The 11,892-nt window shown below is 40.4% G+C and overlaps 1 protein-coding gene across 1 annotated transcript in view; it reads right to left on the reverse strand.

Annotated features, from left to right (window-relative positions):
• The window catches only part of LHFPL6 (LHFPL tetraspan subfamily member 6), a 204,220-nt gene extending 194,544 nt beyond the window's left edge, over nucleotides 1–9,676 (reverse strand). The window contains exons 1-2 of the mRNA XM_056561981.1: nucleotides 9,480–9,676; nucleotides 1,986–2,534 (exon numbers count right to left, since the gene is read on the reverse strand). Of these exons, the coding sequence (XP_056417956.1) occupies nucleotides 1,986–2,370 (385 nt within the window). The 5' untranslated portion in view covers nucleotides 2,371–2,534; nucleotides 9,480–9,676. The remainder of the gene's footprint in view (nucleotides 1–1,985; nucleotides 2,535–9,479) is intronic.
• Between the last annotated feature and the right edge of the window lie 2,216 nt (nucleotides 9,677–11,892).

An 11,892-nucleotide genomic window follows, 5' to 3' on the forward strand; every position in this document is an offset into this window, starting at 1 on the left:
GAGTACAAGTACCAATACTTTTTTTTTAAAGTACTCACCGATTCCAATTACCGATACTTTTTCCTATGTCATGTGACAGGAGTTTATTTTTTTTCCAAGGGAAAAGGGTATGTTTTTCTTAAAGTTTTTAATAGAGGAAAGGCTTTTTTGTATTTGAAAAAAACATGTTACTTTATTTAAATTGGGGGGTGGGGGGGTGATTCAAACATTTATTAGGGAAGGGATTAATTCACATTTATTTATTTATTTACACATTTTTTTAGTCCCCATAGGTCACTATTACATGCAATCTGTAGATTGCATACACTGATCATTGATATGGATGGCTGCATTATAGGAGGGACGATCAGACGGCAAGGAGCACGGTAAGGGAACCCGGCCATCCTCACAGCTGATCGGGACACCGCTATTTAACTGCGGTGATCCCGATCAGCATCCCTGAGGTAACCAGCATTTAACTTCGGGACTTTTAGATGCCGCGATCAACTTTGATCACAGTGTCTATAGGGTTAATGCTGGACATCACCGCGATCGGTGATGTTCGGCATTAGCCAAAGGTCCAGTCTATGATGCGCGTTTGGCTGCTGAGCACGCTTGCATTGTTTGGCGCCTCTGTGATACCTGCCGGTGGGACCCGCCGGTGAGTATAGGATTAGGTGTCCAGGACATTTGAATGAGTACAAGTACTCATGCAAATGTCCAGTATTGGTCCTGATACAGATAACAGTATCAGTATAGGGACATCCCTAATGCAAGGGTTAAGATTTTTTAATAGAAGTTATTTACAAATCTGTTTATCTTTCTGGCACCAATCTATATGAAAAAAAAAAAAAAGTTTTCCACCGGAGTACCCCTTAAATTGTGTGCAGCAGCAAATAAGTAATTTAAAACATCATACACATCTTTACACTGGCCACTTGATATTAGCTTGGAGGCTCATTCAGGGTTATTATGTGATCAAAGAAAAACTATAAGAGCAGAAAAGACCTCAGACAAGGTAAATCTGTGCACACAGCACCTTTTATGTGAAACACCAATATTACTGAGAGAAAAAACTAGATAGTGATTGCTCCGGCAAAACCAAGGTCAAAAGCTAGATCTGCGAGTAAGCAAGGTATCAATTCAACTCCACAGGATCACAAATTTCATGAATACAATAAGTGAATCTAAACAATGTTACAAAAGTTTAAGTAAACTGATTTTCTTGAAGTCCTATTAGGACAGCAGGGCAGGGTGGCCATTTGGGTATAAGGACAGTGCCCAAGGGGCCATGGTTGGAGGGGTTTACTAAACAAATAAAGATAAAATTGGTCAGTGCTTCTAAAATGCTGACTTTTAACCCAAAACGGTATTATAGCAATAAAGGTTAGTAGATGGTCTATAAGTTCTAATGCTATGGGCCCAGAGCACCTCTGTCCACCCCTGATAGAGACACTAGAACACAGAGGCTGTGAGAGGATCATCTGCTTTTCATACAGCAGGTGGGATATGTTTAAAGGGGTATTCCAGGAAATAACTTTTTTTTTTAATATATCAACTGGCTCCAGAAAGTTAAACAGATTTGTAAAATCCATGTGAGCTGTTTTCTTTCTACACTTGTACACTGCCCTTAAAAGGGGTACTCCGCTGCCCCAGCATTCGGAACACCGTCATGCCCCCTCCCATAGACTTTCATCGAGGGGGCATGGTGTGACGTCACAAGGGGAATGGCCGTGACATCACAACCCCACCTCCCGCTTCAAGTATTTGGAACAAAATGTTCCAAACGCTGGGGCAGCGGAGAACCCCCTTAATATACAGCCTGTGTGAGCTGTCCTCCCTGACATCTCTCCCCTCTGTCCACAATGTGAGCTAGTGTGTAACTGACTCTATGGTGAAAATTGTGAAGAAGAGATGCACGTGTTTATGATGGAATTATATTACAAATATCTATCAAAGACATATGCATTCATGAAAGGTAAGTCATGAATTACCAACTAACTTACCTCCCAGAAACTGTATCCCACCAGCCACTCTTCCAACAGTCCTGGAGATAAGCTCAGAGACGCAGCATCCCATGATAGCAGTCAATGCCACCAGAAGCAGAAGACCACATCCAAGTCCAGTAACCACTGTACAGATTCGCCACTCAGGGCTTGGAATGGCTTGGAAAGAGGCATAGCGACCACATTGCTCCACCATGACAGTGGTCTGTAGGCTCTCATCTCTTACAGGGTAAGAACATCTCCGGAAAGTACCAAACGACACCGGCTTATCCAACTGAGAGCCCAAGAGCCAATAAGGCATGAAAAACCCCACGCATGACGCTCCAGCACACAGGAAGGACAGCAGTGCCCAGATCACCCCGGTACATGTCAAACTTGATGCCATGATGCTCAGCCAACAAGGTAAACTTCATCAAAGGTTAAACAGAGTTAAAACCAACAAGGTTATCCAAGGGAAAACAATATGTTGAGCAATTCCCAAACAGAACGTAATCCTGCACGCTTCAATTTCCAGAGGCTGAAGTCAATACTTATTCCGCTAAGGGATTCCTGAGGAGGAAAACAAATATAATTATTGGTAGGAAAGCAAATAAAAGCCGACTTAGCTGATAAGAAGAAAAAATGTTCTTTTCATGTGAAGTCATGTTTATCTATGATGAGAAAGGAAGTGCATTATGGTAATGGATTATTCCATGTCATCTAAAAAGTACAATTATCAGCTTCGGTTTTCTTACTACACTGAATTTACATAGAGAAAAGGGTAAAGAGCGATGGAACATTCAATCCGTAAATTTAATTTAGTGACACAAATGAGTGGTCGTCTTGGGATATTCAGCCCCAGCACAATACCCCGACAAGCATCCCTGAAAGAATGCAGAGAACTTTAAAAGACTCTTTGTTAGAAATGGTTCATCCGTACGACAGATAATCAAAGGCAAAAAGTGGGCAAAAAATTTTAAGCAGTTTTTTTTTCTGCCAAGCTAAAGATTTGAGAAGAGTGTTTAGTGTTCAATTCTAGCAAGTAAATCATTTTATCAGAAATAGCTGATTTATTAACACGCCTGTTCACATTTAGAAAATAGGCTTCCCATGGAATGCTTCCAAGGGAAAGTGTCTCTTAGGTCAGATTTACACCAGAGTAATGTGGGTGAATTTTATAATCTGTATTATGGTTGTAAGTCCTGGTTAGTCCTAGTCCTGCAGTGGTGCAATTGCCCATAGCAACAAAATAAATTCCAGCTTAAAGGACAACTGTAGTGGTACACATTTATATATGCCTGTGCCGGGCCTCAAAAATAAACAAAATAAACTCATACATATCTTCCTACGAGCCCCCATTGGTCCGGCACAGGCCTCACGGTCCGGCAGTGCTGACATCATTCCACTTTCTGGGGATGCCGCAGAGCCGTCGGCGTATCACCGGCCGAAGTGATGTCCCGCCCCGGCCTGTGATAGGCTGATTGATGTAAGAAGCCGGCCAGAGCTCCTTACATGACAGTGGGCTCAGCCTATCACAGACCGGGGCGGGACATCACTTCGGCCGGTGATACGCCGACGGCTCTGCGGCGTCCCCGTCCCCAGGAAGTGGAATGACATCAGCACTGCCGGACCGTGAGGCCTGTGCCGGACCAACGGGGGCTCGTAGGAAGGTATGTATGAGTTTATTTTGTTTGTTTTTGAGGCCCGGACATGGGTATATATAAATGTGTACCACTGCAGTTGTCCTTAAAATTTTTAAAAAGACCTCTAAAAAATGAAAGTTGAAACCAAATTTGTTGCTCTGAGCAATTGCTCACTTACATATATTGTCTCCTTTGTGTAAATATAAATTGAAAAACTCTTTGACACTGCTCAGAGATTGCTCTTCCTAAAAATTGCACACAGCATTCTATACTTCCGCTAATCTGAATAAAAAACAGTAGGGAAAGCAGTGCTCCAGACTTATCAGCCCAGTGCAAAAATAAAAGGCTTAGTCCAAACTTCTCTATAAAGCTAAGTTCACACTGCGGAATCTGCGGACTGCATTGGTGTCCTCATAGAAGTCAATGCATTTCTGAGCAGATTTTTCGACGCCACCCACAGGATTTACAGCGGAAGTTCTGTCCAGAGATTCCACAGTGTGAACCCGGCCTAAATCTCACTAAAATCTTGCCTGTAATTGTACCAAGAATATGTCTCAGCAGAAAGACTTATCAAAGCAAATTAGTGTTTGGAGCTCCATTCGCTGATTCTGTTAAAATTACAGGACTTAAAGGGGTACCCCACTGCTCAGTGTTTGGAACAAACTGTCGGCGCCGGGAGCTCGTGACGTCATATCCCCGCCCCCTCCCAACGTCACGCCCCTCCCATTTACTTGCATTGAGGGGGTGGGGCGTGATATCATGAGGGGACAGGGCTATGGCGTGACAAGCTCCCGATGCCGGCTCCAGCGTTCGGAACAGTTTGCTCCAAACGCTGAGTAGCGGAGTAGCCCTTTAAGTGGTGAATAACATCTTGCACGTCTGGTCTTTTCCTCCGCTATAATCCTAATAAATATCAGACATCTAGCGGAACCCCGACGGAGCGAATGCAAAGTAAATGGAACCATTTGGGATCTGTTGGTATCATCACTCCCGTTGTCTGTAGCGTCTGTAAAACACCCGGCACTCATGATTAGCTTGAAGCAATTCTTGTGTTTTATTCACACATAACTTATCAGAGTTAAGAAACATGTGACGCGTTTGGGTACAGAGACATTTTTATCTGTGCAGAAACGAGTCCTGTGTGTCGCAGCTTTGATAAGTTATGTGTGAATAAAACACAAGAATTGCTTCAAGAAAATTGTGAGTGCCGGGTGTTCTTCTTATCTATCTTGCTCCTGTTTGGTCCGTGTGCACCCCGTATAAACAAGTGCCCACTCTAGCGCCATACAATATTGGAATATCAATATGTACAGGCATCCCTACAGTTTACATCATTAAATACAGTCATTCTCAAGATCTAGCTTTCAAGGCTAAGTTTACATTGCTGTTGTGCTCCGTATGGCTCTTCTTTTGTGCCAAAATGGCCCCAAAAATGGGTCAGAGCACAACGGACTCCAAGGGGTCCCAACATATTCCACTTACTTTAATGGGGTCCATCTAAGATCAGGTAGTTTACTGGAGTTTAGCAAAGAAAACAAAACAATGCATGCACTATTTTTTTCTATGCTAAAATTGACGGAATTGTCGACGGAGCTCCATAAAGCGGACGGCATTGCCTAACGGCAATGTGAACTAAGCCTTAGTTTCCCATCAGTGTTTTTGTGTACCGTTCATGTCATCCGGCAGAGAGAAAGAAAAACTGACACAAACTGATCCCATTGATGTCAATGGGTCATTGTTGTGATCAGTTCATCTCATTTGCTTCAGTTCCATTTGCAGTCAGTTTATCTTTCCCTGATCCCTGAATAGACTCCATAGGTACTGTAACGTACAGCAAAAAAATTACATTACAGTCTATGGTGCTGGATGTGACCGGAAGAGGGTTCCGTTTGCATCGGGTTATATCTATTTATTGTACTGAGCAGCCTCAGAAGAAAAACCCAAACGGAAACTGATGTAAACTGATAAAAAAAAAAAAAAAAAAAAAAAAAAATGTTGCAAGCTGATACAAATGTTAAGTTTTTTTTAAATACAAATTCAAACTGATCCTTTATAAGTTATCATCCATTCAAAAACGAATCTGTTCACCTACATAAACTGACCGTACCTGAAAGGGCCACAAACGCTGATGTAATAGTAGCCTGAAGATTATTTGCAACACAATGTCTGAAGTATTTGAGAAGCATATCATGCCTAGGGTAGGGTTTATATATATTCAAGCACTTCCTAAGGATGAAGACTGTTAGTGGGGGCTTGCTGCCCTGTACTACAAATCTTTATTTGGGGTGTGGGTTTCAAAGTTCCAATTTCTTTCAATCTGTAAAATAAAGGGCTCACTACCCTTAGGCTATGTTCACATGGTGGGATGACCACCCAGAAAACTTTTTGATAGAAATTCCGCAGACAGCGAGTGCCCGGCAGATGCCAGGGATAGGTCCGCACGGTGAAGCGCCATCTCCATACAAGCGATTGCATTTCCGAGTGGATTCTGCAAAAATAATTTACATGTCAATTCTTTATGTGGAGGCCCAAATTGGAATTTCCATGGCAGATGTTTCCGCTGCAGAAATTCTGCTGTGTGAATGATGCATCAGAATCCCATTGAAAACAATGGGACTCTGCTGCAACTGAATTTCTCAGCTGAATTTTTCCACCAGATTCCACTGGGAAATTCCACCATGTGAACATAGACTTATTACCCATGAGCTCAGAGAAGTCTCAGATACTGTGGACTGTTTAAGCTGTTTATGCTAAACAATATTCAGGAGAATGTGACTTTCAGAGTTGAAAAGTTGTTCAATTCCACTTCGGCAGCCCTAAAATTCCAATAACAACTGCAGACTAAAAGATCACTTTCAGGACTGCTGCTTGCTGAAAAAAAAAAAATACATCATTCTTTTAACCCCTTAAGGACGCAGCCCTTTTTCACCTTAAGTACTGAGCCCTTTTTCGCAATTATGACCACCGTCAATTTACGAATTAACAACGCGAAAACGCTTTTACCGAATATTCTGATTCCGAGATAGTTTTTTCGTGACATATTCTACTTTATTTTGGTGGAAAATTTTCGTCGTTAATTGCATCCTTTTTTGGTGAAAAATCCCCAAATTTCATGAAAATTTTGCATTTTTCTAACTTTGAAGCTCTCTACTTGTAAGGAAAATGGATATTCCAAATAAATTTTATTTTTCTTCACAAATACAATATGTCCACTTTATGTTGGCATCATAAAATGGACATACTTTTGCTTTTTGAAAAAATTAGAGGGCTTCAAAGTAGAGCAGCAATTTTCAAAAATGTCATAAAAATTGCTAAATCTGAAGGGCCATGGCAACCCGCTGTCCTGCGCTGCCATTGGTCAGAACTCCGTTCTGACTAATGCCAGGGGATAGGAGGAGATCGCAGCTCACTCACACCTCACTCCTATCCTTTAGGCTGATCGGGGCTGTTGCTGACAGCTCCGATCAGCCCTATTTTCTGGGTGATCGGGTCACCAGAGACCCGATCAGCCCGGAATTGGAGAAAATCGCATGTCTGAATTGACATGCGATTTTCTCCGATCGCCGACATGGGGGGGGGGGGTCTCAGGACCCCCCTGGGCGATGTGCCGGGGTGCCTGCTGAATGATTTCAGCAGGCATCCGGCTCCGGTCCCCAACCGGCTAGCGGTGGGGACCGGATTTCCCACGGGCGTATGGATACGCCCTTGGTCCTTAAGGACTCAGAATGCAGGGCGTATCCATACGCCCTGTGTCCTGAAGAGGTTAAAGGAAACCTCTGAGAGCTTCAACTCCTGCCCCAGTAATTCTGAGCATTCAGTCCTGCCTCCATGTGTCACTACTAAACAATATAAGACTAAAGGTTGAGAAACTGATAACAATAATAACAATAATAATAATCCAGTGCATGTCATGAGTGAAATCTATAGACTTTTCTCCCAACCAGTGGGCCTCCATCTGTTGCAAAACTACAACTCCTACACTACTACAGAGCCCAGGCTGCACTGGCATGCTGGGAGTTGTCGTTCTGTCACAGCTGGAGGCCCACTGGTTGGGAAACACTGGTATAGAGTGAAGAGTATGAACAACTGCTGAGTGTTATGATGGATGGATAAATAAATAAATAAATAAATAAAATAAAATAAACGAATGAATAATAAAATAAATATATATATACGGTATATAAATAAATGAACAAATGAATGAATAAATAAATACATAAAATTAATAAGAGTATGAGCAACTGAATGAACAACTGCTGAGTGTTATGATGGATAAATAAATAAAATAAAATAAATGAATGAATGAATAATAAAATAAACAAATACATAAATAAATATATGAATGAATGAATACATAAAACTAATAAAATAAGAGTATGAGTGTTATGATGGATAAATAAATAAATAAAACACTAAATAAATAATAAAATAAATAATAAACTAAATAAATGATCAAATAGATAAATACATAAATAAATAAATGAATGAATAAATACATAAAAAGTATAAAATAAGAGTATGAGCAAGAGTATGAACAACTGCTGAGTGTTATGATGGATAAAAAACATAAATAAAATAAATAATAAAATAAACAAATAATAAAATAAATAAATACATAAATAAATATATAAATGAATGAATAAATAAATACATAAAATTAATAAAATAAGAGTATGAGCAACTGCTGAGTGTTATGATGGATAAATAAATAAAAAATAACAAAAAATAATAATAATAAAATAAATAAATATACATAACACAGCAGGAGAGAAGGTGGAAACATTGTTTTGCATGTAACTATTCTGTAGGACTTTGTATTCCTTGGAATTCCTCCTCCTTCCTCCGCTCCCTTCTCTCTCCTCCTTGCACAGGATAGGCTCTGGGTATCTTCTTCCCACACTTGTCCAGGTGCCAGCTCCGTCATCCTGGGATGGCGATCCCGCTCTTTGTCGCTCGTGTTTACGTTTCGAGGTAAGGATCAGTCAAGTCACTTAGGATATCAGCTCAGCATCACCGAGAAATCCCCAGGACACGGCTGATTCTGGAATTAACTCTATCCTTGCTGGAAGATGTTCCTGATATTGTTGGGTAAGATACTGAGTGCTACAGATTACCTATAGTAGTGTAGTGTCCCCCCCCCCCCCCCCCCCCAAACCTGTGGCTCTCCAGCTGTTGCAAAACTACAACTTCAATCATGCCCTGACATGGCATGATTGGAGTTGTGGTTTTGCAACAGCTGGAGAGTATAGGTTTGGGGGAACACTTTTCTACCATAAGGCTCTTGTTCAGAAATCTTACATAAGAGGAAAGCAGGCTAAAGGATAACATTACGGTATTCATTCACAGGGTCGGGGGGCCTCAAGATTTAGGAATTTAACACAATGTATCCACTAAGAGGTTAGTATATATGCACTGTGGTAGTTCAGCATTGTTCACTATACAAGCGTGGGGTGCGGGGGCCATGGTTGCCAATATATAAGAGTTAAGGGGGGGGGGGGCAATAACTATTAACTCACATCCTGTATACAAGACAATATAAAGCACAGGGGTTTAAGTATATATAAAAAAAAGTTGGAGGAGACCCTGATAAAGCCCCTCCTCTTCTCTGGACAATCCCTAGGACCCTCTCACTGCAGGCACTCCTGTGTTTCCCACCTTCAGCTGTTGAAGAACTGCAACTCCCAGCATGCCCGGACAGCCTTCGGCTGTCCAGGCATGCTGGAAGTTGTAGTTCTGCAGCAGCTGGAGGCAGCCTGGTTAGGAAACAGTGCAGCAGATGGCAGAGTGATGGGGGGCACAGGAACTATGTCAAGCACAGGCAGTAAACTTTCTACCAGGGCAGAGAGTACATGTCCAGGGTGATGACACTTACCCCAGAGATGCTGCATGTCCCCCCCGTCCTCCTCCTCCTCCAGGATGGGCAGATCTACACGATCCCACAAGTCCCGGCTTCTCCAGGAGATCCCTGCAGTCCCTGCCGGTGTGATGTGTGTCAGCCCCGGGGAGCCCGATCCCTCCGCTCCCGACAACGTCTTCACTCTCAGCCCCGAACACTGGGAATCTTATTACTACATTCCGAGAGACTGGAGCACAGCGAGGGGGCGGGGCCTGCCGTGTCACACTCACAGGGAACCGTCAATCACAGAAGGCCCCGCCCCTGCACCGCCCACCAGACGGAGATTAGAGGCAGAGAGCAGGCAGCGGAGAGGACGTGTATATACTGTATAGATGTGTGTACTGTATGTATACTGTATAGATGTGTGTACTGTATGTATATACTGTATAGATGTGTGTACTGTATGTATACTGTATAGATGTGTGTACTGTATGTATATATACTGTATAGATGTGTGTACTGTATGTATACTGTATAGATGTGTGTACTGTATGTATACTGTATAGATGTGTGTACTGTATGTATATACTGTATAGATGTGTGTACTGTATGTATACTGTATAGATGTGTGTACTGTATGTATACTGTATAGATGTGTGTACTGTATGTATATACTGTATAGATGTGTGTACTGTATGTATATACTGTATAGATGTGTGTACTGTATGTATATACTGTATAGATGTGTGTACGGTATGTATATATACTGTATAGATGTGTACTGTATGTATATATACTGTATAGATGTGTGTACTGTATGTATACTGTATAGATGTGTGTACTGTATGTATATACTGTATAGATGTGTGTACTGTATGTATACTGTATAGATGTGTGTACTGTATGTATATATACTGTATAGATGTGTGTACTGTATGTATACTGTATAGATGTGTGTACTGTATGTATACTGTATAGATGTGTGTACTGTATGTATACTGTATAGATGTGTGTACTGTATGTATATACTGTATAGATGTGTGTACTGTATGTATATATACTGTATAGATGTGTGTACTGTATGTATACTGTATAGATGTGTGTACTGTATGTATACTGTATAGATGTGTGTACTGTATATACTGTATAGATGTGTGTACTGTATATACTGTATAGATGTGTGTACTGTATGTATACTGTATAGATGTGTGTACTGTATGTGTATATACTGTATAGATGGGTGTACTGTATGTATATATACTGTATAGATGTGTGTACTGTATGTATACTGTATAGATGTGTGTACTGTATATACTGTATAGATGTGTGTACTGTATGTATACTGTATAGATGTGTGTACTGTATGTGTATATACTGTATAGATGTGTGTACTGTATGTATACTGTATAGATGTGTGTACTGTATATACTGTATAGATGTGTGTACTGTATGTATACTGTATAGATGTGTGTACTGTATGTATATACTGTATAGATGTGTGTACTGTATGTATATACTGTATAGATGTGTGTACTGTATGTATACTGTATAGATGTGTGTACTGTATAGATGTGTGTACTGTATGTATACTGTATAGATGTGTGGACTGTATGTATATACTGTATAGATGTGTGTACTGTATGTATATACTGTATAGATGTGTGTACTGTATGTATACTGTATAGATGTGTGTACTGTATGTATATACTGTATAGATGTGTGTACTGTATGTATATACTGTATAGATGTGTGTACTGTATGTATACTGTATAGATGTGTGTACTGTATGTATATACTGTATAGATGGGTGTACTGTATGTGTATACTGTATAGATGGGTGTACTGTATGTATATACTGTATAGATGTGTGTACTGTATATATACTGTATAGATGTGTGTACTGTATGTATATATACTGTATAGATGTGTGTACTGTATGTATATATACTGTATAGATGTGTGTACTGTATGTATATACTGTATAGATGTGTTTACTGTATGTATACTGTATAGATGTATGTACTGTATGTATATACTGTATAGATGTGTGTACTGTATGTATATACTGTATAGATGTGTGTACTGTATGTATACTGTATAGATGTGTGTACTGTATGTATATACTGTATAGATGGGTGTACTGTATGTGTATACTGTATAGATGTGTGGACTGTATGTATATACTGTATAGATGGGTGTACTGTATGTATATACTGTATAGATGTGTGTACTGTATATATACTGTATAGATGTGTGTACTGTATGTATATATACTGTATAGATGTGTGTACTGTATGTATATACTGTATAGATGTGTGTACTGTATGTATACTGTATAGATGTGTGTACTGTATGTATATACTGTATAGATGTGTGTACTGTATGTATACTGTATAGATGTGTGTACTGTATATATACTGTATAGATGTGTGTACTGTATGTATACTGT

This window comes from Hyla sarda, chromosome 2, assembly GCF_029499605.1.
Source record: "Hyla sarda isolate aHylSar1 chromosome 2, aHylSar1.hap1, whole genome shotgun sequence".
Classification (NCBI taxonomy): Eukaryota; Metazoa; Chordata; class Amphibia; order Anura; family Hylidae; genus Hyla; species Hyla sarda.